The sequence below is a fragment of the Antechinus flavipes genome, chromosome 6 (genome assembly GCF_016432865.1).
Source record: "Antechinus flavipes isolate AdamAnt ecotype Samford, QLD, Australia chromosome 6, AdamAnt_v2, whole genome shotgun sequence".
NCBI lineage: Eukaryota > Metazoa > Chordata > Mammalia > Dasyuromorphia > Dasyuridae > Antechinus > Antechinus flavipes.
In genome coordinates, this window is record NC_067403.1 from 248,540,721 (window position 1) to 248,566,507 (window position 25,787).

At 35.6% G+C, this 25,787-nt stretch overlaps 2 protein-coding genes across 2 annotated transcripts; both read right to left on the reverse strand.

Moving 5' to 3' along the window:
• Positions 1 to 214: 214 nt before the first annotated feature.
• On the reverse strand, positions 215 to 1,159 carry LOC127540214 (olfactory receptor 5B12-like). The gene has a single exon (XM_051964823.1). It carries the CDS (start codon positions 1,157 to 1,159, stop codon positions 215 to 217), a length of 945 nt encoding a protein of 314 aa, XP_051820783.1.
• An 11,679-nt stretch (positions 1,160 to 12,838) lies between these two features.
• On the reverse strand, positions 12,839 to 13,783 carry LOC127540213 (olfactory receptor 5B12-like). The gene has a single exon (XM_051964821.1). The coding sequence runs from the start codon at positions 13,781 to 13,783 to the stop codon at positions 12,839 to 12,841; it is 945 nt and encodes a 314-aa protein (XP_051820781.1).
• Between the last annotated feature and the right edge of the window lie 12,004 nt (positions 13,784 to 25,787).

Here is a 25,787-nt window from a genome sequence, read left to right on the forward strand (position 1 = left end):
AACCGAGAGTTGAAGTATAAAACATTCAGATTCCACAAATTTCTAAAAATAACATAGGTCATAGTATCTGACACTAGAAGCCAATAAGGGGAGATGTTTTCCAGATTTTGAATAAAAAAGGATCCAGGGATAATAAAGGGTTTGTCAACCAAAGAGAGAAGGTACATTAAATATCATAGAGTGGAAGAAAAAGCTTGAGTAGTTTTCTCCTTATTTAAAAGGAAATACCTAATGAAGACTTTGTCTTGTCAATGATTTTCCTTAAAGCACTGCTGACTTCCTTATTCCTCAGACTATAGACCAGAGGATTCAACATGGGGATGACCATGGTGTAGAACACTGAAGCCATTTTGTCTATGTCCAGGGAATGCCTGGAGCTGGGTTGTAAATACATGAAGATCACTGTCCCATAGAATAGGGTCACAGCTGTAAGATGGGAAGCACAGGTAGAGAATGCTTTCTGGAGTCCTTCAGCTGAACACATCTTCAAAATGGCAATGAAAATGAAAAAGTAAGATTTCAGAATGAAAAAAAGGGCAAAAGATGCATTGAATACTACAGTAAAGAAGACAACAACTTCATGGATGAAAGAGACAGAAGAGGAGAGAACAAAGAGAGCTGGAATATCACAGAAAAAGTGATGGATCATGTTAGAATTGCAAAAATGAAGGCTGAAGGTATTTCCTGTGTGAATGGAAGAAAAAATAAAACCACAGATATGGCAGCTAATGGCCAGACTAGCACACACACAGGATGTCATAGTGGTGGTATAATGGAGGGGCTTACATACAGCCACTTGGCGATCATAGGCCATAGCAGCCAGGAGATAACTTTCAACTGTGACAAAGTACACAAAGAAGTACATCTGTGTAGCACATCCATTATAGGAAATAGTTTTGTCCCCTGGGAGGAAACCAGCCATCACTTTAGGAGTAATGGTTGAAGAGTAACCCAAATCTACTAGAGAGAGATTACTGAGGAAAAAGTACATGGGTGTGTGAAGACTAGAGTCCCCCAATATGAGAATTACCAATCCCACGTTCCCCATCACAGTGATGAGGTAGATGATAGTGAATATTATGAAGAGGGGGACCTGAAGCTCAGGGGTATCTGTTAATCCCACAAGGATGAACTCCTTCACCTCTGAACAATTCTCCATAAATGTCTTCTTCAGATTTTGAAGATTAACCTGGAATAAGGAAAACAGAAAAAACGCAAAATAAATCATGATATTTATCATCCTTTTATGAAAGATATAGAATCATATTTTGTGTAATATTAAACTACAATATTTTATTACACAAAAATGAAGTTTTTGGATGTCTGACAAATTAACATCATACTAATATTTCAATTATAATTTTTTTCAACATAAATAAGCTTCCTTATATTCATTAAGATCATTACTGGGAGACAGAACCAAGATGGTGAATTAAAGACACGGATGATCTCTGCACCAAACCACTGTAAGTTCCTTTAAATAATGATTCTAAATAAATTTTAAAATGTTAGTACACACAAAAAGATGGACTTCAACATTTTCCGTCAAAAAAAAACTATATTAATTTAACAGGAAATGAATGGAGCACCAAGGAGCATGTCCAGCAGAGTCCTGGCACAGACCATTACAGCACAGCTCTGGCCTCAGCCCCAGCTCCAGTCACAGTCAAGCAATGGAAGCTAAGGACATTATTAGAAATCAAGAAACAATAAAACAAAACCAAAAGAATGGAAAATAGAAAACAATGTGAAATATTTCATTGGAAAAATAACTGATCTGGAAAATACATTCAGGAGAAATAATTTCAATTATTGGTCTACCTGGAAAGCAAGATTAAAAAAGAACCTACACATTGTCTTTCAAGAAATTATCAAGGAAAACTGCCCTGATATTCTAGAACCAGAGGGCAAAATAGAAATCAAAAGAATACACTGATTATCTCCGGAAAGAGATCCCAAGGTGAAAATTTCCAGTAATATATAGCCAAATTATGCAATATCCAGTTCAAGGGAAAATATTGCAAGCATCCAGAAATGAACAATTGAATTATAGTGGAGCCATAGTCACTAAAACAAGATGTAGCAACTTCTACATTAAAGAATTAGAGGGCTTGGAATAAGATATTCCAGAAAGCAGTAGAGATAAGAGTACAACCAAAAATCACCTCTCCAGCAAAACTGAGCATAATCCTTCAGGGGAAAAGGTATATATTCAATGAAATAGAGAGGTTTTAAGTATTTATGATGAAATTTGAAAAGGAAATTTGAATTTCAACTATAGGACTCAGGAGAAACATAAACACATACTCAGGAAAGGGATATCATAAGACACTTAATAAAATTTATCTGTTTACATTTCTACATGGGAGTTTGATATCTGTAATTCATTAGAAATTTTTCCATTATTATGACAGGGAGGTATGTATAGATAGAAGGATCATGTATGAGTTTAATGAAAAGATTATATCTAGAAAAATAAAATTAAGGGGTGAGAGAAGAATGTTCTAAGAGAATAGAAAAGGGAGAGGTAGAATGGTGTAAATTATCTGCCATAAAAGAGGCAAGAAAAAGCTTTTATTGTAAAGGGGGAAAGGAGAAGGAAAGGGGAAATGAGTAAACCTCATTCTCATCAGAATTAGCTCAAAGAGAAAATAACATAGAGTATAGAATCTGAGTATAGAAATCTATATCACCCTGCAGAAAAACAGGAAAGGAAGGAGATATGGGAAAGGAAAGAGAATATTGGAGGATGGGGAGGTCAGGAGCAAAACACTTTTGAGAAGAGTCAGGATAAAGGGAAAGAATAAAATAAATGAGAGGGGGATATACAGTTAGCAACATTAACTAGGATAAGAAATTTGAAGCAAGTTTCTATGATAAAGGCCTCAGTTTCTCAAATGTATAGGGAACTAAACAAAATTTATTTTTTAAATGGGCCAGTTGATTGCTTGATGGTCAAAAGATATAAACTATGCCTAAAGGGCTATATAATCTTGCATATCCATTGACCTAAGAACACTACTACTAGGCATAAATCCCAAAAGAAATTTTTAAAAATGAAAATATGAAACAAAAATATGTATAGCCACTCTCTTTTCAGGGCAAAGAATAGGACATTGAGGGTCCATCAGTTGGGGAATAGCTGGATAAATTGTGCTTTGTGATCAAGATGGAATATTATTGCTCTATGGGAAATTATGAGCAAGATGTTCTCAGAAAAACTTGGAAGATCATCCAATACCTCAAGCTAAGTGCAATGCACTTTGTAAAAAGTAATAGGAATGTTATAGGATGATCAACTAGAAATGACTTTGCTATTCTAAACAATATAATGATCCCCAACTATTGTGAAGGACTTATGATGAAAAATACTATTTATACCCAGAGAAAGAAGTGATTGTGTCTGAATACAAGCTGAAGCACACTCTTTTTTTACTTTATTTTTCTTGAGAGTGTTTTTGGAGTAAGAATCTGTTTTCTTCACAACATGACTTTTATGAAAAATTTTTTGCATAAATTCACATGTGCCTTCTTAAAGAAACAGAAGTTTGGAGGAAGGAAGAGAATCTGGAGTTCAAAACTTTACAAAGATAAAAATATTTTACATTTAACTGGAGAAAATAAAAATATTAAAGAGGGAAAAAATCATTACTGAAAAAGGATTCAACCTCTACAACTCCCAGGACCTCCATCTTTACTTCTCAGTCACATTATTGAATTGATCATTTCTCCAACTCCATGACTCAGAATTCTGAAATTTCTTTTGGAACACATCCTTCCATCTTTCCATTACATAATATACTCCACTTGCTCTCTTCCTAGATATATTTTTATCATAAATTTTCAGTTCCTGCATTGCTACCATTTTTTCAAGTTTGTTTTCTTTACTTTGGCCTCATCTTTCTCCTTGACAGGATTCACTCCGTGATTGTTTGCTTCAGTGATAGTCCCTCAACAGCCCATGAAATCCTTGCTCCCTTGACCTTATATCAGTCACTCCAAGCCATTATTATGCTTAGCACGTAACTTTAATGGTTCTACAACATGTGGGGCTCCCCAAAGTCCTTAATGCTGATGAAAAGGTTCTCTATAAAAAAATTCTTGTTATCTTGTTATTTATAGCCATCCTGAGTTAAAGAAATACATGTATTCTTCCCCAAGTAACTCTATCATAATTTCCTCTACTTCTTTCTTCCCCTTAAATCAGCAGAAAAAAATATCATCTCTCTTAGATTCCCATTTTCTCTACAACACACACATAAGAACCTACTCCCTCAATTGTTGTCTTAATTTATTTTCCCTCATATACTTCTCTTTCTCTGTTTTCTAAAATAATGCCCAGATTGTGTCATCTTACAAAAGAATCATAAACTTAAAAATTTTAATTTTCTGTACCATTCTTTTGTTTTCTGCACATTGATATTCTTAAAGTACCCATATACTTTGTCTCTCTGATGATCAGTGATGTTCAATGGATCTCTATTGCTAAGATAAAATATGAATTCTTCTGTTTCACATTAAAATTTTCCCCAAGCTCTCTCCATCCTTTCCAGACTGATTTCACATAACTGCTTCTCTTGTGTGTTCCACATGCCAGAATGATAGATCTATAACCATTTCTCCATCCTTGATCTCCTATCTCCTATCTACATGCCTTTATGTGCATCTGTAGGTAAGTAGGCAGGAAGAAAGGAAGGCAGGAAGACAGGAAGGCAGGTAAGAAAGCAAGCAGAAAAAGAAGCAGGGAGGAATCTCCCAAGATACCTTAGAGTTTACTGACTAGATTTCTTTCTTCACGGCCATGCCTTAAACTGAAAACATCTCTGATTTTCATTGATGGGCCACCAAGAGTTCTCAGACCAAGCTCCATTTGTTCATTGTTTGGGTTCACAGATAGAATATAAATAGCAATTCAATTCTGCTTTGGTCAGAAACCAAAAGGTCTTCCCCTCCCAGATTCATTCATTTATTTGTTTAGATTTTTTTTTTACCTAGGTGAAAGAGCAGATTCTTTGCTTCAATTACTACCAAACCTAAATCACTGAATGGGTGCAGCCTTCATCAAACTGAGACCTGTTGAAGACCTTAGCTTCCAAAGACCAAAGTTTCCCATTGCATCAGGAGCCATCTCGAACCAGTTTGATCTATAGTTGGTCATTAGAGCCAGATGATTCTGGAGGGAAAAGTGAAGCAGGTGACTTTGAACAGCACTCAGTCACTTAAATATAATTTATTTGCACCCCTGAAATCATGGTCTTCTTCAAGAGTGAAGAATAACCAACATGTGCCTTTATACAGCCTGTTTTCCATGCCTCTGAACCTTTGTCTCTTCAACACTTTCTTTTAGAATGTCTGGCTGCCTAAAATGTGCAGCTCAAGTGCCAACTGAAATACAGCTCAGAACCTCTGCTGTTCTTCTTGTTTGTGCCCCCTCCTGCCCTATTTAAATAGTGTATATTTCCTTAATTTATATTTTCTTTTTATATATCTGTATAAATATTGTTTTCCACCAGGAGAATATAAAATCTTTGAGGGAGAGAAGCGTGTATGGGTGTAAGAGAAAGAAAAAGACTGAGAGAGAGAAAAGGAGAGAAAGAGACAGAGACAGAGAGGTGGAGAAGGGAAGAGAGGCAAGCTATTCTCAGAGGTAAGCAATATCTGGTAAAGCATCAACAATAAATATATGCCTATTAGAATCAATTACATGAATAAAATCGAAACCAAGAGAACTACTGCAATAGGAAAACTTGAAAAACAATAATAAAATCCAAGAATTTCTACATAAAGTCTTTTCATTTCTTTAAAATTGGGAATGAACAGAAAGGTCAACTAGTTAAATCCCTTTATTTATAAGTGATTTGCCCATACCTTAGGTGGGAGAGCCAGGATTTGAACCAGGGACTCTTTATGAGGTTCTCAGTAACTCAGAGCAGTTGGCAGAGAAAAATTGAAGCATTGATGGAATCGTTCCCTAGCACAGGCAGGGAAAGGGCTATGATAGAGATCAGGTTATCCTAGTAGTCCCATCTTCTGTGGAAGTCATGGACAGTCCCACCTTGCTTTGCCTTACAACCAAAAACTCCCAGTCATGACCCTGAGGTTAAATTTCCCCTATAAATCTGCATATGGCCCATGGCATCTTTGCTGAATCCCCTTTGGTCAGTCAACCACTACATTCTGCCTCATGGTATCTTTCCCTTTCTTCCTTCCCCAGGCCATGTGCTGTTTGTCCTCTCATCCCCAATATGGCTTATAATGTCTTTCTCCTTCTTATAGCTAACTAACTCTTTTAAGATATTAAATCCTTTTCAAGATTTAACCCTCCAGCTAAGGGCATGCCCTGATCCCATATGATGTTCCTTTTCTCCTGGGTAAATGTAAGTTCCACTAAGGAACTTGTCTTTTTCATCATTAATTATCCAAACTTCTTTCCTTGCTCTAAGCTCTCCCAATTCTATTTCACATTTACCATTTCTGGTGTCTTTTGAATCTCTTCATATTATCTGTAATCTAAGTAAAGCTACCATTTGCCAGAGAATGACCATTGTGAATTCTTCACATGAAAGACTGATCCCCAACACTTGTTGCGCTCCCAAATCCCATTATCTGGTGCCTACAAACCCCATAATTTGCTAAAAACCTCATCATTCTGGTATCAAATTATTTTCTCTTTAAAGAAGACTGTTGTGGGGGAAAGACTAGAGAACTCTGGGTTAAGACAAGTGAGTTATTGCCTTCAAGTATCATTCCCTGACTCTGGAGCTTTAGATGTCACTTCCCAAACTTGGGTCCTGGTCTCATACACATTTCTTGCAGGCTAAAGGAATAAAATCAAATGACTTTTCCCAATATCCAAAATGTATAGTGGGTTCTCAGCAGTTTCAACTCTAAATTGTGGAATAATCTGAGGGAAATATTTTTTACTACAAAAACAAAAATATCCCCTCTTGCAATTACTGGAAAATATTTTTTTAAATTGCATTCACAGGGTTTAATAATAATTTCTGAAATCCATGGGTGAGTAAAGCATAAGTATATAAAATAATGACAATTGATGACATAACAAGACTCAATTTAGTGGAGAAAATCTGGGTCTGAATTCCAGTTCTGCTCTTTATAACATGTGTCATTTCAGGCAAGACTCACACTATAACAGAGTTTCATTTTCCTCAGCTATAAAAATGAATGATCCATAAGGTCTTTTTCCATCCAGTCTTAAGATCTATGAGGCAAAAGATAGAAGAAGAATATGGAATCTGCATGAAGTGAGTTCCAAGTCTTAAGACATATGTTATCTGAATGTCAGGAAAAGTTAATTGATGTCTCTCAGCCTCAGTTCTTTTTTTACCTCTGAAAAGGAGTCAATAATAGCACATATGTCACTGAGCTATTATGAAAATCATAATATTTTAAAGTGCAGTGATTTGAGGATCTTGAAAATCCCATTAAATGCTAGTGACCATTTATATCTATTAGAATAAAATAATATGAAAAATTATGAAAATGGCAGTTCCAACTCTGTGACTGTGAAACCTCTATCTCCTCATATCTTGCAGAAAAGGATTTTCCTTTATGTAGCTCCCATTTTGTAGAACTGAATAGGACCTGTCATTCATATTCTAATAGCTAAGCCCTACCTGGTCCTTTAGGATGATGATGAAAATCCAAGGGAAGGTGCCTATGTCTTCACTCAGAAGCTTAATCCAAAGACTAGACAAGAGGATTTGTAGAAACGGTTCCTGGCATTTGGTGCTAAAAGCTCAGAGCTTCCCATGTCATGATTTATGATCCTCATTTACTCTGGCTCCTTGTTTCCTGGTAACAGGAGGGTCACTAGATGAACAAAGGCAAGGAGAACACTTTCTAAGGTTCTTAATAAATGAAGGATGTCAACAACCAAAATCAGGTTTGTCCAGGGAACAATGGTCCAAATTGAGACAAAAAAGACTTTCTGTAGTTTGGGTGAATTAGGGTTTTGCAAGACTGAGCCTGTTGGTGCTCTTAAGGTACCAACCCTCCTCTGAGGATCCCAGAGCTCCTTAGAATGATCTCTGTAAAACACATAATAGCATACCCAAGTCTGTTGGGACCCAATCACAATTAGTAAGTGAAGTCATGATGTTGTTATAAGGACTTCTTCACAGTAGACAACATGGCTGTTCTCAGAGGACACAAGAAATCAGGACCATGAGATTAATTGTCCTAGATTGGATGGAGCCATCACATGGTCAACAGGAAAACATGCAGACAATGGTACTAGTCCCTTAGGCCCCAGGAATGGTGCCTCTAATAATATAGCTTCCATTCATTTGTCTATTTGAAGAAAAATGTCTTTTGAGGAGAGATGATTTATCCAGAGATTTGGGCCATTGATAAATAATGACAGAGATGCAAGGAAAAAGAAAATAAATTAAAAAACAAGCAGTGTATCATTTTAAAAATACACAGAAAATCACAAAAGGGAATTTCAAACGATGATACCAACAAGCAGTATAGACTTACTGTTGATAGTAGATAATAAAAAATTAAAATTGTAATATAATGAAAATTAACAGCTTTATGGAAAACTTTTCTATTATTTGTGTTTTAATTATCATATCTATTAATGTTTATTTTGTTCATAACAAAAACAAAAGTTAAATTTAAAAAATGGAGAAATATCTACCTGCATGTGTTTGAAGTAATCAATCCCCAAATAAGTAAGTTGTTGTCAGGTACAAAATGATGATGTGAGACAAATTCCTCCAATTCACTGTGTTTCTCTAGTAGTTTTGCTAATCTAAACAACCAAATCTCAGAGAGTGCTCCTACTCTTATTTTTAATCTACTTCCTCTATCACTTCATACTGGATTTCATTGGCAATGTACAAAGAAGGTTGATAAGTTATGTTTTTAAATATCATTATTTTGCTGATATTGTTATTAAATTAGTTTTAATTGACTTTTTATGATTCCTTAATTAGATTACCAAATAATTTTCAAAAACTGTTTTTTTTTGTTTTTATCTATGCTTATTATTTCCTTTTTTTCTTGTTACATGGCTTCAGCTAGCATTTCATGCAACATATAAAGTAATAGTCAAGATAATGGATCTTCCTTTAATCATGATCTTATTGGAAAGGCATTGAGCATATCCATATAACATAATTTAGAGAGTCAAAATCAAGATAAAGGAAGTAGTAGAATGAAGTTTAGAACAGCTCCCCAAGACAAACCCTTTTATAAAGATCTAAAAACCACATAAGAACTCTGATCAAAAAAGTCAAGGGAAAAAAAATCATAGTGACTCCTTTTACATCCCAGTGTAGGGCAAGAAGACAATCAGAAAAGAGAAGTACATGGACACGGTTGATGGGGTCTGACCACCATGCACCACGTAAAACATTTTAGCACCCCAAGGACTGAAACAGGATGAGAATTTTGAACTAGGAACAGAAAAATCAGTCAGGAAGACTTTCCAGGTGCTTATCAAATTAGTGCATGTTGTAGGAAAATGTGCTATCTGGCAGCTCTGGTGCTTAACCCCACTTCTGGGAAACCTACTCCAGTGGACTAAGAAAGGGATTTCCATAAAGGCATAATGGAGGGTAGAGTCATGGAGCCTAGGCTGTTTAGTGAGCAAGGAACATATTCAGAAGCAAATAAGCTTTGTGGTTTTGAACAAAAGAGTAAAACGGGGATACATTTTTAGCTTCTAGCCTATTATGGAGTGTAAAGTTAAATAATCAGGGCAGACATCCCAAATCAAGGCAGACTCAGCAGTTATGTAATTCTAAATATGCAAAACCTCTTAGCTGCCTGATGGATGCTCAGCCCAGCAGCAGTGTATTAGAATTTCCAATCAGCAATAAATCCACAGGTGTAGTGATTGGACCAAAACTACATCAAACCCTTTCAGATATCAGAATATGTGAACAGTAACCATACTGAATCACATCACTTTGAGAGCACTGAAAACATCCAGATTCCCAACCTGAGATGTTCCTAACATTTTGATGGAAGATAACATTTCCTGTGAGAAGCTCAATCATCACTTTGGGAATCAATGAATAAATACAATCTACTTCTCAAATTCATATATGCACAGATCTTCTTTGTCAGCCTATTATTCCCCTGAATAACTATTGCTTCTAATTTTTTTAATCTACTGTTTAGAATTTGTATCTTGAAAGTTTTCTGTTCATTAATGTTTTTATTAATCATAAACATAAAACTTAAATTAAAAGAATAAGGAAATGTCTGCCTACTCATGTTCCATGTAGCCATCCCCCAAATATGTTAGTTATAGACTTGGTTCTAGATGAATGAATAGCATAATTTTATTTGTCCAGTCTGCAGCATGTTTCTAGGTGCTTCCTAATCGATCACCTGAATGTAACAGAGAATCTTTGCTCCCATTGAAAACAGTTTCCACAATCTCTCATTATACCATGGAATAATACATGAGTCGATTCAAAGTCCAATGATCTCTAATTCTAAATGTTCTTGCTGGAGTTTGATCAGATGAACAGCCATTCCAATTTTCTCTCTTGTAGATTGTACCATTCAACCTCATTAACTTCTTTTAAATATCTAAGTTTAAGCATTCAACTCCAGAATCAGATGTTCTCAGAAGTGGCTGAGTCTTGTACCTCAGAGGCTGAATTCTGGATCTCTTCTAACAATATATAAATCATTATTATAAAGCCTTCCTCCATATCTGGAATTCATACATTGGAAGTATCCTCCATTTCTATGGCTTCTTATTCTTATTGGATCACTTCTCCCAGACTCCCCATTTCAGGAAGGCTTCTATATTAGCCCTGTCTTTATTTCTTTCTGAGCTATATGTAAGGCTTTCTCTACTATGCTTCATCCCCCTACCCTCATAATTCTATATCAGCTTAATTTGATTTCTTTTCTTCCTTTATTACAAAGGTTTAAAAAAAACTTTAGAATAATAAATAGAAACTATCCTTTTTTCTACTTCTATATGTATTTCACATGATTAATATAGTGCCTGGCATTTAGTAATACATAATAAATGTCTTTTGATTGAGAGATTCTGTAATTTTATCCATGCTTGTCCAATAAATCTTTTTGCAATATGAAAGAGATAATGAAGATAGAATCAGTTATAGAGTATTGTTCTGGCCTTAATATAGTGAGAAGCTATTGCCATGCCTTCAGATTAGCTGACTCAGTAATAAACTTATGAACTTGAGATATCTCACAATCTAAATGGAGGATTTGAATCTCATTATTGAAAACAGAAAAATAGAAGACCAGTAAAAAAGAAGTCCAATGTTATTATTACTACATACCCACCCAGCTTAATATAACATTATATATAAGTGTATATATATGCATATACATTATATATGTGTGTAATATATATGTATATGCATATACATATATATATTACATACACACAGCATGATATGATGGCAGGAAATTGGTATTGGAAAGAAGACTTAGGTTGGCATAGCATTTCTAAGTGGTTGTGTGATCATGGTCCCCAGGTAGTCTAAAAATAAAAGTTATAAGCATTTTCCAGATATTTCCCAGTAGAGGGATGTATCCCTATTATAAACAAAATTTGTAATATTACACTGGATGTATCCCTATTACAAATAAATAAGAATTGTCAAACAAAACCAAACAAGTTTGGAGAGACTGTTAACAATGTGTCCTGCAACATTAAATGATATAAAACTTAAAAGAGTTTTAAGCTATGAGTGCTGGACAAAAGTGATATGGGTATCCTCAAAAATAAAAATTTTCACAGCTTCCTCTCCCTGTAGGTCTTTAAACAGAAGTTAGATTCCTTAGTGGGAATGTTAAGAGTAGAGATTTCTTTTGGGTATAAATTAGAATATAAGACTACTTAAGTCTCTTCCAACTCTCAAATATTTTTCTTCTTTGATTATAATTCTAGATTATATAACTTTATTAAAGAAAGCTTAGAAAACTTAAAAAGAAAAATGTAAATCCAGAGTTTTTATATTTAAAAAAAATTGTAGATGAAAACATAGGTGAATTAGGACCTTTATTTCCATGATATAAAAGGTTTAGATTATACGACATAATAGACAAAGGGATGGCCTGCACCCAAGGCAATCAATAAGTTAATAAAAATCAGTTAAATCTTACTAAGTATCAGTCACCATGAAAAGTCCTGTCTATGGCTATGTGACCATATAAAATTAATTGAAACTCTCAGGTTACCCACACAACTGTCAAAATATATATATTTGAGGCAGACTTTGACAAGTAGAGGTAGAGGGAGTTGCTACATTAGGAATTTCACCTCACTACAATCCAAGTGCAAAAGTTTGAAGAGATTAATAGGTGATTTTTTTAACTGGACTTTTCAACAAAACATTAAGATCAGTAATAGAATGATAATCACCAATTCCACTCCCAAATCCTACCCACATCAATCAATAGCTTACCCAGATTCAAATGGAGAGTAAATGGTGGTTCTATAAAGGCTTATGTGCATAACACGCATAATTTTCTGTGATTTAGGAAGTTTATTAAAGCTTTTTGTGAAAAAAAAAATGAATTACCCTTAAATTCAAAAGTATGCTCAAGTAAGTTCCATATTTATTTTTAGAAATTTTGGGAATCTTATGTTTTACATTAACCAGATTCCCCAAATTTCTAAAAAATAAATATTATAGGTCATAGAATCAGATACTGGAAGCTAATGAGGGGAGATGTTTTCAAAATTCAGAACTGAAGGAGAATTTATGGCTTATGATCCATGGATAATCAAAGAGTTTGTCAACCCAGGAGAAGAGATACTTTAAAGATCATAGTTTAGAAGAGAAATCTTGAATACTTTTCATCTTAACTAAAAGGAGATGCCTAATGAAGATTTTGTCTTCTCCATGAGTTTCCTAAAAGCATTGTTGACTTCCTTATTCCTCAGACTATAGACCATAGGATTCAACATGGGGATGACCATAGTGTAGAACACTGAAGCCATTTTGTCTATGTCCATGGAATGCCTGGAGCTGGGTTGTAAGTACATGAAGATCACTGTCCCATAGAATATGGACACAGCTGTGAAATGGGAAGCACAGGTAGAGAATGCTTTCTGGCGGCCCTCAGCTGAACGCATCCTCAAAATGGCAATGAAAATGAAAAAGTAAGATTTCAGAATGAAAAAAAGGGTAAAGAATACATTGAATCCTACAGCAGAGAAGACAACTACTTCATGGATATAGGAGACAGAGCGGGAAAGGACCAAAAGGGCTGGAATATCACAGAAAAAGTGATGGATAATATTGGAATTGCAAAAGTAGAGGGTAAAGGTGTTTCCTGTGTGAATGGAGGCAAAAATAAAACCAGAGATATAAGAACTAATGGCCAAAATAAGACATATATTGGGTGTCATAATGGTGGTATAATGGAGAGGTTTACACACAGCTACCTGGCGATCATAGGCCATAGCAACCAGGAGATAAGTGTCAACTGTGGCAAAGTACACAAAGAAATACATCTGTGCAGCACATTCACTATAGGAGATGGTTTTGTCCCCTGGGAGGAAACCAGCCATCACTTTAGGGGTAATGGTTGAAGAGTAACCCAAATCTACCAGAGAGAGATTACTGAGGAAAAAGTACATCGGTGTGTGAAGATGGGAGTCCCCCAATATCAGAATCACCAATCCCAGGTTCCCCACCACAGTGATGAGGTAGATGATAGTGAATATTATAAACAGGGGGACCTGAAGCTTCAGGTTATCTGTTAATCCCACAAGGATGAACTCCTTCACTTCTGAACAATTCTCCATAAATGTCTTGTAGTGATTTGGAAGATGGAACTGGAACAAGAAAAACACAAAACCACAGAATAGATCATGGTATTTATCATTTTTTAATGTACAGATTCATATTTTGTATGATATGAAGCTACAACATTTTGTTACATGAAAATTCTGGGTTTTTAATACCTGAAAAATTAACAGCATACTGACCTTTCAAGTATTACTGTTTTCAGCATATGTAAATATCATTATATGCATTAAGATCATTATAAATAGGTGCTCTACCCCACAATACCCATGACCACCATCTTTACTTCTCCTCAGTCATACTATTGAATTGATCATTGCTCTAACTCCATGACCCAGGAACTCTGAAGTTCCATTTGAAAAACATCCTTCTATCCTTCCATTGCATATTCTTTCCTCCTCTCTTCTACTTAGATATATTCTTTATCATAAATATCAATTCCTACATCGCTACCATTTTTCCAAGTTTGTTTTCTCCATTTTGACATCATTTTTCCTCTTTACAAGGTTTACCTGATGATTAATTGCTTTGGTGATATTCTCTTAACTGCCCAAGAATTCCTTGTTCCCTTGGCCTTTCACCAGGACCTGTAAACCATCATTATGCACACCACATAACTTTAATGATCCCACAAATGTGGGCCTCACCAAGACCCATAAAACTGCTAAATAATTTTTATTTTTAATGTTGTTACACACACCTCATGGGCCAAAGGAATAGAGTTATTTTCCCCCAATTAACTCATGATCCTAATTTCCTCTATCACTTTCTTCCCCTTGAGTCAGGAGAAAAAAAATGCCATTCCTCTTGAATTCTCTCTTTTCTCTACACCACACACCAAATCCTGATTGTTCCCTATTCCCTCACAATTTGTCTCTGTCAGGGGAAGTTGTGGATTTCTCTGCCAAGGTTAATCACTGTGTATTTGTTCTCATCTCTCTCATCTTAACTCATTTTAATTTATCTAAAAATATGAAGAGATAAGATGTATATAGCACTACTAGTTTAGGGAAGCAATTATGTCCAACTGGAAGTCTATAAGAACTTAGTCCCTTAATTGTTGTTTTAATTTATTTTTCTCTCATATACAATTTCTCATTCTCTATTATCTAAAATAATGCCCAGATTCTGCCATCTTTAAAAAAAAGAATCATTTTAAACTTTTGTCTTTCACACAATTACAATTTGATATTCCTAAAACACTCATGTAATTTGACTTTCTGATGCTTAGTAATGTTAAGTGGGTCCCTACTATTGCCAAAATAAAATATGAATTCTTCTGTTTCACATTTAAGACTTTCCACAAGCTTTCTCCATCTTATTTTTCTAGACTTATTTTACATTACTCCTTCTCTCATGTCTTCCACATGCCAGGCAGATGAATCTACTTCTTCATCCTTGATCTCCCACCCATCTATGTGCCTTTATACAGTCTATCCCCCGTGTCTCTGAAACTGTTTCTTCAACACTTTCGCTTAGAATCTCTGGCTCCCTAAAATGTGCAGTTCAACTGATAACTCAAATATCACTCCAAACCTTTACTACTTTTGTTGTTTCTGCCCTGCCTTGACCTGTCCCATTTAAATAGTGTCTGTTTCCTTGGTGGATATTTTCTATTGCCTTATCTGTATAAATATTGTTTTCTAACAGTAGAATATAACATCTTGGAGAGTGGGAAAATTCTCTCTCACTCCTCTCCCTATCTCTGTCTCTGTTTCTGTCTCTGTTTCTCTCTGTTTCTCTGTGTCTCTCTCTCTCTGTGTCTCTGTCTTTCTCTCTCTCTCTCTCTCTCTCTGTGTGTGTGTGTGTGTGTGTGTGTGTGTGTGTGTGAGGGAGGAGGGGAGCAAGATATTCTCAGAGATTAATCATACCTGGTAAAGAGCCAACACAAAATATATACCTGTTGAATTGAAATAATTGCCTGAATAGAATTGAAAACTACTGTAATAGGAAAATTTAACAAATGATAATAAAATCCAAAATTTTCTCCATAAAGTATTGAGTCATTCACTTAAATCTGAAATAAATGTAAAGGTCATCTAATACAATTCCTTCCTTTATGTGGCTTGCCCATAGCCTATTTGGCTGAGCCATGGGGTTGAACCATAGAACTGGTATCAAAATCTTTCCTCTTTAAGGAAGCTTATTGTGGGGGGTTAACCAGAGAGCTCTGAGTTAAGACAAGTGGCTTATTGGCCTCCCAGTATCACTCCAGATATTGGAGTAAGAATCCACTTACTCTGGAACTTTAGACAAGTCACCTTCCTAACTTGAGCCTCCCTAATATTGCCTGAAGGCTGAGAGAGTAAGGCCAAATGGGCTTTCTTAGATCCAAAATGGACAATGGGATCTAGACAATTTCAGCTCTTTAAATCATGGAGAAATATGAGGGGTAATTTTTACTACTAAAACAAAAATATTGTTTCTTGCAATATCTGAAAAATATATTTTTTTAATTCAGAGTTATAGGATTTAATAACAATTTCTGAAATACTTGGGGGAGCAAAAGATAAGTATATGAAACAATGACATTTGTTGACACGGCAAGACTCTTCAATTTAGATTGAGAAACCCTGAGTCTGAGTTCTAATTTTGCCCTTTATTGCACCCAGCAAGATCCACATCACAACAGAGCTTCATTTTCCTCAACCATAAAACTCGATGATCATAAAGTCTTTGCTCATTCGGTCTTAAGATCCATGGAACAGACAGAGGATAGAAGAAGGGTATGGAATCTACATGAAATGAGTTCCAATTCTTAAGACATGTGTCATCTAAATGACTCTGGACAAGTCACTTAAAATCTCTCAGCTTTAGTTTCCTCATCTCTAAAATGGGGCCAATGATAGCATCTGTTTCATAGAGTTGTGAGGATCAAGTGAGATTTTTTAAAAATTTTTAAAGGTTTTGAATCTTGAAGTTCCCATTACATGCTGGCAACTATTAACATCTATTTTGAACAGGATAATATGAAACATTATGAAAATGACAGTTCCAAATCTGTGATTTTGAAATCTCTACCTCCTCATGTCTTAAAGATAAGGATACTAATTTTTTTTTCTTTCATGTAGTCCCTAATACTCTGCACAAGTATTAGGGACCTAATCCCTAATTAGTCACTTGCATAATAGCTAAGACGTACCTGATCTTTTTGGATGATGAGAATCCAAGAGAAAGGACTTATTGAATACCTTCACTTAAGCATAAGTCTTCACTTAGAAGCTTAATTCAAAGACAAGAAAAGATTTGTAGAGCTGGTTCCTGGCATTTGCTGCTAAAAACTCAGAGCTTGGACTTCCGGCCAAGATGGCGGAGAGGAAATACACTTCTGTGTAATCTCCGTGTTTTTCTCTCACTATTCATTTCATTTCATGCCTCTGAATTAATGCTCGACTGAAAAAAAACCATACAATTACTTACCAAGAGAAACCATCCTTGAGACTCGTCAAGAAAGGTCTGTTTTTGCGCGAGGGCGGGGACGGTATTTGGAAGCAGTCTGCGGGCAGCAGCTGCAACCAGAGCACAGATAGCAGCTCAGAACCGGGTGGAGCGGAGTGGGGGTAGGACGCGATCGCAGCCGTCTCTGCGGTGAGAGCTTTGCTGTGGGAGCAAGTCAGCAGCCCAGCAGAGAGGCTAAAGGCACCGGGGTGAAGAATACAATCCCGGTCAGCTGGAGTTTCTCGGGACCTGGCCACCCCTCCCCCACAGTGTCTTGGCCCGCTCGGATCTCAGAGCGCTCGGATCTCAGTGCGCAGGCGCCATAGCACAGTAGGACCTGTGCCTCACGAATACCCTGCCCCTCCCCCAAAGAAAGCAGCCTCCATTCAAGGGGTTTTTTTTCCTTCTGTTTCTTTGATAGTTTGTCTTTGATAAATAGACAGAATGAGCAAGAAACTGAAAAAGAATTTAACCCTGGACAGCTTTTATACAGATAAAGAGCAGACTCCAAACCCTGAGGAGACTAAAAACAAACAGTCCCCAGGTGAATCCCCGAAGGAGGAGACCTTATATCCCTCAGCACAGATGAATCTCATGGAGGAAATTAAAAAGGCTCTCACAAGGGAGCTAGAAGAAAAATGGGAAAAGGAGAGGGAGGCTCTGCAAAAGGAGAGGGAGGCTTGGCAAAAGAGCCTGGAGAAGTCAGTTAAAGAGAGAGTGGATAAAGAAACCAAATCCTTGAAAAATAGGATTAGTGAACTGGAAACAGAAAACAGCTCTCTAAAAAACAAAATTGGCGAAATGGAAAAAAATTCCACAGAACAAAAGAACTCAATTGGACAATTAGAAAAAGATCTTAAAAAAGTGAGTGAAGAAAATACCTCACTGAAAATCAGGGTCGAACAATTGGAATTGAATGACTCGAGGAGACAAGAAGAATCAGTCAAGCAAATCCAAAAAAATCAAACAATGGAAAAGGATGTGAAATACCTTCTGGGGAAGACAACAGACCTGGAAAACAGATCCAGGAGAGACAACCTGAGAATCATCGGACTTCCAGAAAAGTATGATGAAAAAAAAAGCCTGAACACTATCTTCCAGGAAATTATCAAAGAGAACTGCCCAGAAGTCATAGAAACAGAAGGTAAAATAGACATTGAAAGAAATCATCGATCCCCTACTGAAAGGGATCCTAAAATCAAAACACCAAGGAATATAGTGGCCAAATGCCAGAACCCTCAGGCAAAGGAAAAAATACTGCAAGCGGCTAGAAAAACCCAATTCAAGTATCAAGGAGCCACAATAAGGATCACCCAGGATCTGGCAGCATCCACATTAAAGGATCGAAGGGCCTGGAATATGATATTCCGAAAGGCTAAGGAACTTGGTATGCAACCAAAAATAACTTACCCAGCGAGATTGAGCATCTTTTTCCAGGGAAGAAGATGGACATTCAACGAAATAAGCGAATTTCATCTATTTCTGATGAAAAAGCCAGAACTTAACAAAAAATTTGATCTACAAGCACAGAACTCAAGAGAAATCTAAAAAGGTAAAGATTAATCTTGGGAACTATATTTCGGCTGTAAAGATGTATAAAGAATACATGTATACCTTGTTCTAGAAACTAGTTGTGGAAAGGACATTGTACTAGAAAAAAGGGAAAGTGGGGGTACTACATTTCATGAAGAGGCAAAGAAAACCTAGTAAATCTGAGAGAAAGAATGGAGAGGAATGAAAATAGTGAGTATTTTACTGCTTTCAGAATTGGCAGTAAGAGAAGAATTTTAGACATATTCAATCTATGGTGAAACTTCTCCCACCTCATTGAAAAGTGAGAAGGGAAAAGTGAAAAAGGAAGGAATAAGCTAAGTGGAAGGGAATACGGTAACTGGGAGGGAAAGGGGTAAGTTGGGGGGGGGGGACTCTAAGGGGGGGGAGGGATACTGAAAAAGGGAGGGCTGTGAGAAGCAAGGGGAGCTCACAAGCTTAATACTGGGAAGGGGGTAAGGGAGGGGGTAAGGAGTAAGAAGGGAGAAAAGCATAAACCGGGGTTAACAAGATGGCAAGTAATACAGAATTGGTCATTTTAACCATAAATGTGAACGGGGTAAACTCCTCTATAAAGAGGAAGCGGTTAGCAGAATGGATTAAAAGCCAGAATCCTACAATATGTTGTATACAGGAAACACACCTGAAGCGGGGTGATACATGCAGGTTAAAGGTAAAAGGTTGGAGCAAAATCTACTATGCTTCAGGTGAAGCCAAAAAAGCAGGGGTAGCCATCCTGATCTCAGATCAAGCTAAAGCAAAAATTGATCTAATCAAAAGAGATAAGGAAGGGCACTATATCTTGCTAAAGGGTAGAATGAATAATGAAGAAGTATCTATATTAAATATATATGCACCAAGTAGTGTAGCATCTAAATTCCTAAAAGAGAAATTAAGAGAGCTGCAAGAAGAAATAGACAGTAAAACTATAATAGTGGGAGATCTCAACCTTGCACTCTCAGAATTAGATAAATCAAACCACAAAATAAATAAGAAAGAAGTCAAAGAGATAAATAGAATACTAGAAAAATTAAATATGATAGATCTCTGGAGAAAATGTAATGGGGACAGAAAGGAGTACACCTTCTTTTCAGCAGTTCATGGAACTTATACAAAAATTGATCATATATTAGGACATAAAAACCTCAAACTCAAATGCAGTAAGGCAGAAATAGTGAATGCATCCTTTTCAGACCATGATGCATTGAAAATTACATTCAATAAAAAGCCACAGGAAAGTAGACCAAAAAATAATTGGAAACTAAATAATCTCATACTAAAGAATGATTGGGTGAAACAGCAAATTATAGACATAATTAATAACTTCATCCAAGAAAATGATAATAATGAGACATCATACCAAAATGTATGGGATGCAGCCAAAGCGGTAATAAGGGGAAATCTCATATCTCTAGAGGCCTATTTGTATAAAATAGAGAAAGAGAAGGTCAATGAATTGGGCTTGCAACTAAAAATGCTAGAAAAGGAACAAATTAAAAACCCCCAATCAAACACTAAACTTGAAATTCAAAAAATAAAAGGAGAGATCAATAAAATTGAAAGTAAAAAAACTATTGAATTGATTAATAAAACTAAGAGTTGGTTCTATGAAAAAACCAACAAAATAGACAAACCCTTAGTAAATCTGATTAAAAAAAGGAAAGAGGAAAATCAAATTGTTAGTCTTAAAAATGAAAAGGGAGAACTCACCACTAACGAAGAGGAAATTAGAGCAATAATTAGGAGTTACTTTGCCCAACTTTACGCCAATAAATTCGACAATGAACTTAATGAACTTACGCCAATAAACTTAAATGAAATAGAAGAATACCTCCAAAAATATAGCTTACCTAAACTAACAGAGGAAGAAGTAAATATCCTAAACACTCCTATCTCAGAAAAAGAAATAGAACAAACTATCAATCAACTCCCTAAGAAAAAAACCCCAGGACCAGATGGATTTACATCTGAATTCTATCAAACATTTAAAGATCAATTAACTCCAATGCTAAATAAACTATTTGAAGAAGTAGGGATTGAAGGAGTCCTACCAAACTCCTTTTATGACACAGATATGGTACTGATACCTAAACCAGGTAGGCTGAAAACAGAGAAAGAAAATTATAGACCAATCTCCCTAATGAATATTGATGCTAAAATCTTAAATAAAATATTAGCAAAAAGATTACAGAAAATCATCCCCAGGATAATACACTATGACCAAGTAGGATTTATACCAGGAATGCAGGGCTGGTTCAATATTAGGAAAACTATTAACATAATTGACTATATCAACAACCAACCAAACAAAAACCATATGATCATTTCAATAGATGCAGAAAAAGCATTTGATAAAATCCAACAGCCATTCCTAATAAAAACACTTGAGAGCATAGGAATAAAAGGACTTTTCCTTAAAATAGTTAGGAGCATATATTTTAAACCTTCAGTAAGCATCATATGCAATGGGGAAAAACTGGAACCTTTCCCGGTAAGATCTGGAGTGAAGCAAGGTTGCCCACTATCACCATTATTATTCAATATTGTATTAGAAACACTGGCCTCTGCAATAAGAGTCGAGAAAGAGATTAAAGGAATTAGAGTAGGCAATGAGGAAACCAAACTATCACTCTTTGCAGATGATATGATGGTATACCTAGAAAACCCCAGAGATTCTACTAAAAAGCTATTAGAAATAATTCATAATTTTAGCAAAGTAGCAGGATACAAAATAAATCCCCATAAATCCTCAGCATTCTTATACACCACCAACAAAATCCAAGAGCAAGAGATACAAAGAGAAATTCCATTCAAAATAACTGTTGATAGCATAAAATATTTGGGAATCTACCTACCAAAGGAAAGTCAGGAATTATATGAGCAAAATTACAAAAAAGTTTTCACACAAATAAAGTCAGACTTAAATAATTGGAAAAATATTAAGTGCTCTTGGATAGGCCGAGCAAATATAATAAAGATGACAATACTCCCTAAACTAATCTATTTATTTAGTGCTATACCAATCAGACTTCCAAGAAAATATTTTAATGATTTAGAAAAAATAACAACAAAATTCATATGGAACAATAAAAAGTCGAGAATCTCAAGGGAATTAATGAAAAAAAAATCAAATGAAGGTGGTCTAGCTGTACCTGATCTAAAATTATATTATAAAGCAGCAGTCACCAAAACCATCTGGTATTGGCTTAGAAATAGATTAGTTGATCAGTGGAAAAGGTTAGGTTCACAAGACAGAATAGTCAACTATAGCAATCTAGTGTTTGACAAACCCAAAGATTCTAAATTTTGGGATAAGATTTCATTATTTGATAAAAACTGCTGGGATAACTGGAAATTAGTATGGCAGAAATTAGGCAAGGACCCACACTTAACACCACATACCAAGATAAGATCAAAATGGGTCCATGACCTAGGCATAAAGAACGAGATTATAAATAAATTAGAGGAACATAGGATAGTTTATCTCTCAGACTTGTGGAGGAGAAAGAAATTTGTGACCAAAGATGAACTAGAGACCATTACCAATCACAAAATAGAAAATTTTGATTATATCAAATTAAAAAGCCTTTGTACAAACAGAACGAATGCAAACAAGATTAGTAGGGAAGTAACTAACTGGGAAAACATCTTTACAATTAAAGGTTCTGATAAAGGCCTCATTTCCAAAATATATAGAGAACTGACTCAAATTTATAAAAAATCAAGCCATTCTCCAATTGATAAATGGTCAAAGGATATGAACAGACAATTTTCAGATGAAGAAATTGAAACTATTACCACTCACATGAAAGAGTGTTCCAAATCACTATTGATCAGAGAAATGCAAATTAAGACAACTCTGAGATATCACTACACTCCTGTCAGATTGGCTAAGATGACAGGAAAAAAACAATGATGAATGTTGGAGGGGATGCGGGAAAACGGGGACATTGATGCATTGTTGGTGGAGTTGTGAACGAATCCAGCCATTCTGGAGAGCGATCTGGAATTATGCCCAAAAAGTTATCAAACTGTGCATACCCTTTGATCCAACAGTGTTTCTATTGGGCTTATACCCCAAAGAGATACTAAAAAAGGGAAGGGGACCTGTATGTGCCAAAATGTTTGTAGCAGCCCTGTTTGTAGTGGCTAGAAACTGGAAAATGAATGGATGCCCATCAATTGGAGAATGGCTGGGTAAATTGTGGTATATGAATGTTATGGAATATTATTGCTCTGTAAGGAATGACCAGCAGGATGAATACAGAGAGGCTTGGAGAGACCTACATGGACTGATGCTAAGTGAGATGAGCAGAACCAGGAGATCATTATACACTTCGACAACGATATTGTATGAGGATGTATTCTGATGGAAGTGGATTTCTCTGACAAAGAGACTTAACTGAGTTTCATTGGAGAAATGATGGACAGAAACAGCTACACCCAAAGAAGGAATACTGGGAAATGAATGTGAACTATTTGCATTTTTGATTTTCTTCCCGAGTTATTTTTACCTTCTGAATCCAATTCTCCCTGTGCAACAAGAGAACTGTTTGGTTCTGCAAATATGTATTGTATCTAGGATATACTGCAACATGTTTAGCATATATAGGACTGCTTGCCATCCTGGGGGGGGGGGGGGGAGGAGGGAGGGAGGGGGAAAAAACGAAACATAAGTGATTGCAAGGGATAATGTCGTGTAGAAATTATCCTGGCATGGATTCTGTCAATGCGAAGTTATTATTAAATAAAATAAAATTTATTATTAAAAAAAAATAAAATAAAAAAAAAAATAAAAAAAAAAAATAAAAACTCAGAGCTTTCCATATGATGGTCTGCTAGCCCTAGTCACTGTGATTCCTTGGATCTTGGTAACAGGAAGGTTACTAGATGAAATAAGGAAGAAGAACTGTTTCTGGTCTTATTAATAACTGAAGGATTACAAAAACCAAATGTCAGGCTCGACCAAACAACTTTAGTCCAAATTGTGATGTAAAGGCTTTCTGTGGTTTGGGGCCAAAAACCTGAATTAGGATTTTGCAAGAATGGGCATGTTAGTGCTCTTAAGGCACAGAGCCTCTGAGGCTTTTCTCTGAGGTTTCCCAGAATTCCTTAGTGTGAATCTCTGAAAATTGTATAATAGCATACCCAGGTCTGTTGGGACCCAATCATAATTATTAAGGGAAGTCATGAGTGTATTCAGATGTTATTAGTACTTCTCCGTGGTACACAGTGAAAATGGCTGCTCTCAGGAGACACAAGAAATCAGGGTCATGAGTCCAGTAGTCCTCTATCTAATGGAACCACCATGTGGATAACAGGAAAATATGCAGAAAATGAGACCATTCCCTTAGGTCCTGGGTACAGGGCCTTTAATAGCACAACTTCCATTCATTTGCCTCAGAAGAAAAATGTCTGATGAAGAGAGATGATTTATCTATAGATTTGGGCCATTAATAATTAATGATAATGATGCAAGAAAAAAGAGAAGAAATAAAAGACAAGTAGTGAGTCATTTTAAAGATACACAGAAAACCACAGAAGGAACTATAAAAAGTGACACTAGCTAGCATTATAAACTTACTATAGACTGAATTTAATAAAAATTTAAAACATTACATAATGAAAATTAAAGATACATGTATAATTGTCATCCATTATTTATATTTTAAAATGACAATGTCTGTTAAAAGTTGAATTCATAACAAAAAAACAAAATAATGTAATTGAGTTCATAACAAAAAAAAATTTAAAAATGAAGAAATATTTAGCTGCATCTGTTTGAAGTAGCTAATACTGAAATAAACAAGTTATGTGCCAAGTGGAAGATGATGACATAGGAGAGCTTCCTTCAATCTATTGCATTTCTCTAATAGTTTCACTAATCCAACTACCAAAACCCCAGACATAGCTACTGCCCCAATGGGAAATAATCACCAATATCTCTAATATCATAAAGTGATAGGTCAATCAATTCCAAGGCCAGTGGCTCCTGATTCCAGAAACTCAGGTTGGAATTTGATCAGATCAAAAGTCATTTGAATGTTCTTCATTAACCCTTTGCCTATAACCTAGCTGACTTCTATAGATCCTCCATAAGATCTATGTTCAAACATTCAATTTCAGATTTAGATATTCCCATATGTAGAAGGGACTTCAAAGTTCATTGAGTCTGACTCAAACTTGAACAAGAATTCTTTTTGCAATTTGGTGGAAGTAATGGATATGTGATCATTTATTAGCTCTTGGTCTGATGATAGTGTGAGACCAAATAAAAACAAACAATCCAAAAAATTAGGAAGAATATTAATAATATTCCCTATAGAGTTAAATTATTACTATCCCCAAGTTACTTAACAAAAAGGCTGGGTTACAAATACAGGAGTATTCCTATCTCACAGAATATGAACATAGCTGTGAGGAAGGGACCAAAGATGAAGAAGTCTTGCTGGTAGATTTTAGCAGGATATTGTGAATACATATAAAAAGATGAGTAAGAACATAAAATGATTGGGAAGTGGCATGGGAGATAGATTTTGAATTATGCAATACAAAAAATTAGTTCAGTGAGGCATAATTCATAGTGGGAGGATCTAATGACCAAATCAGCAATTATGCTAAATATCATGGTGGAGGTGTAATGGAGGGTTTTATATAAAACTGCATTCAAATCATAATACCATATGAAATATGGGGGAGTGAATAAAATCCACAAGAAAAAAAATGTGCCGTGAGTTCATTGTAGTAGATGAACATGAAGAACTCAGCCATTTGTAATAATGGCTAAAAAATAGCTAAAATGCATGAAGTACATAATTGGTTAGTGATGCAAGTCTGTATATAAAGACTGGCACTTGAGAGGAGGTGAATTCAAAAGGCATTAGCTAGTAAGAGCAAGCTTTGACATTTGAGTTTTTTTTTTTTTAATGTAATGATTTTGGAAAAAGAGGAGATGCTGAGATTCTCTGGATGGAGGATAATCTTTGAATCTTCTTCCTCTCACCTGCATCAAAC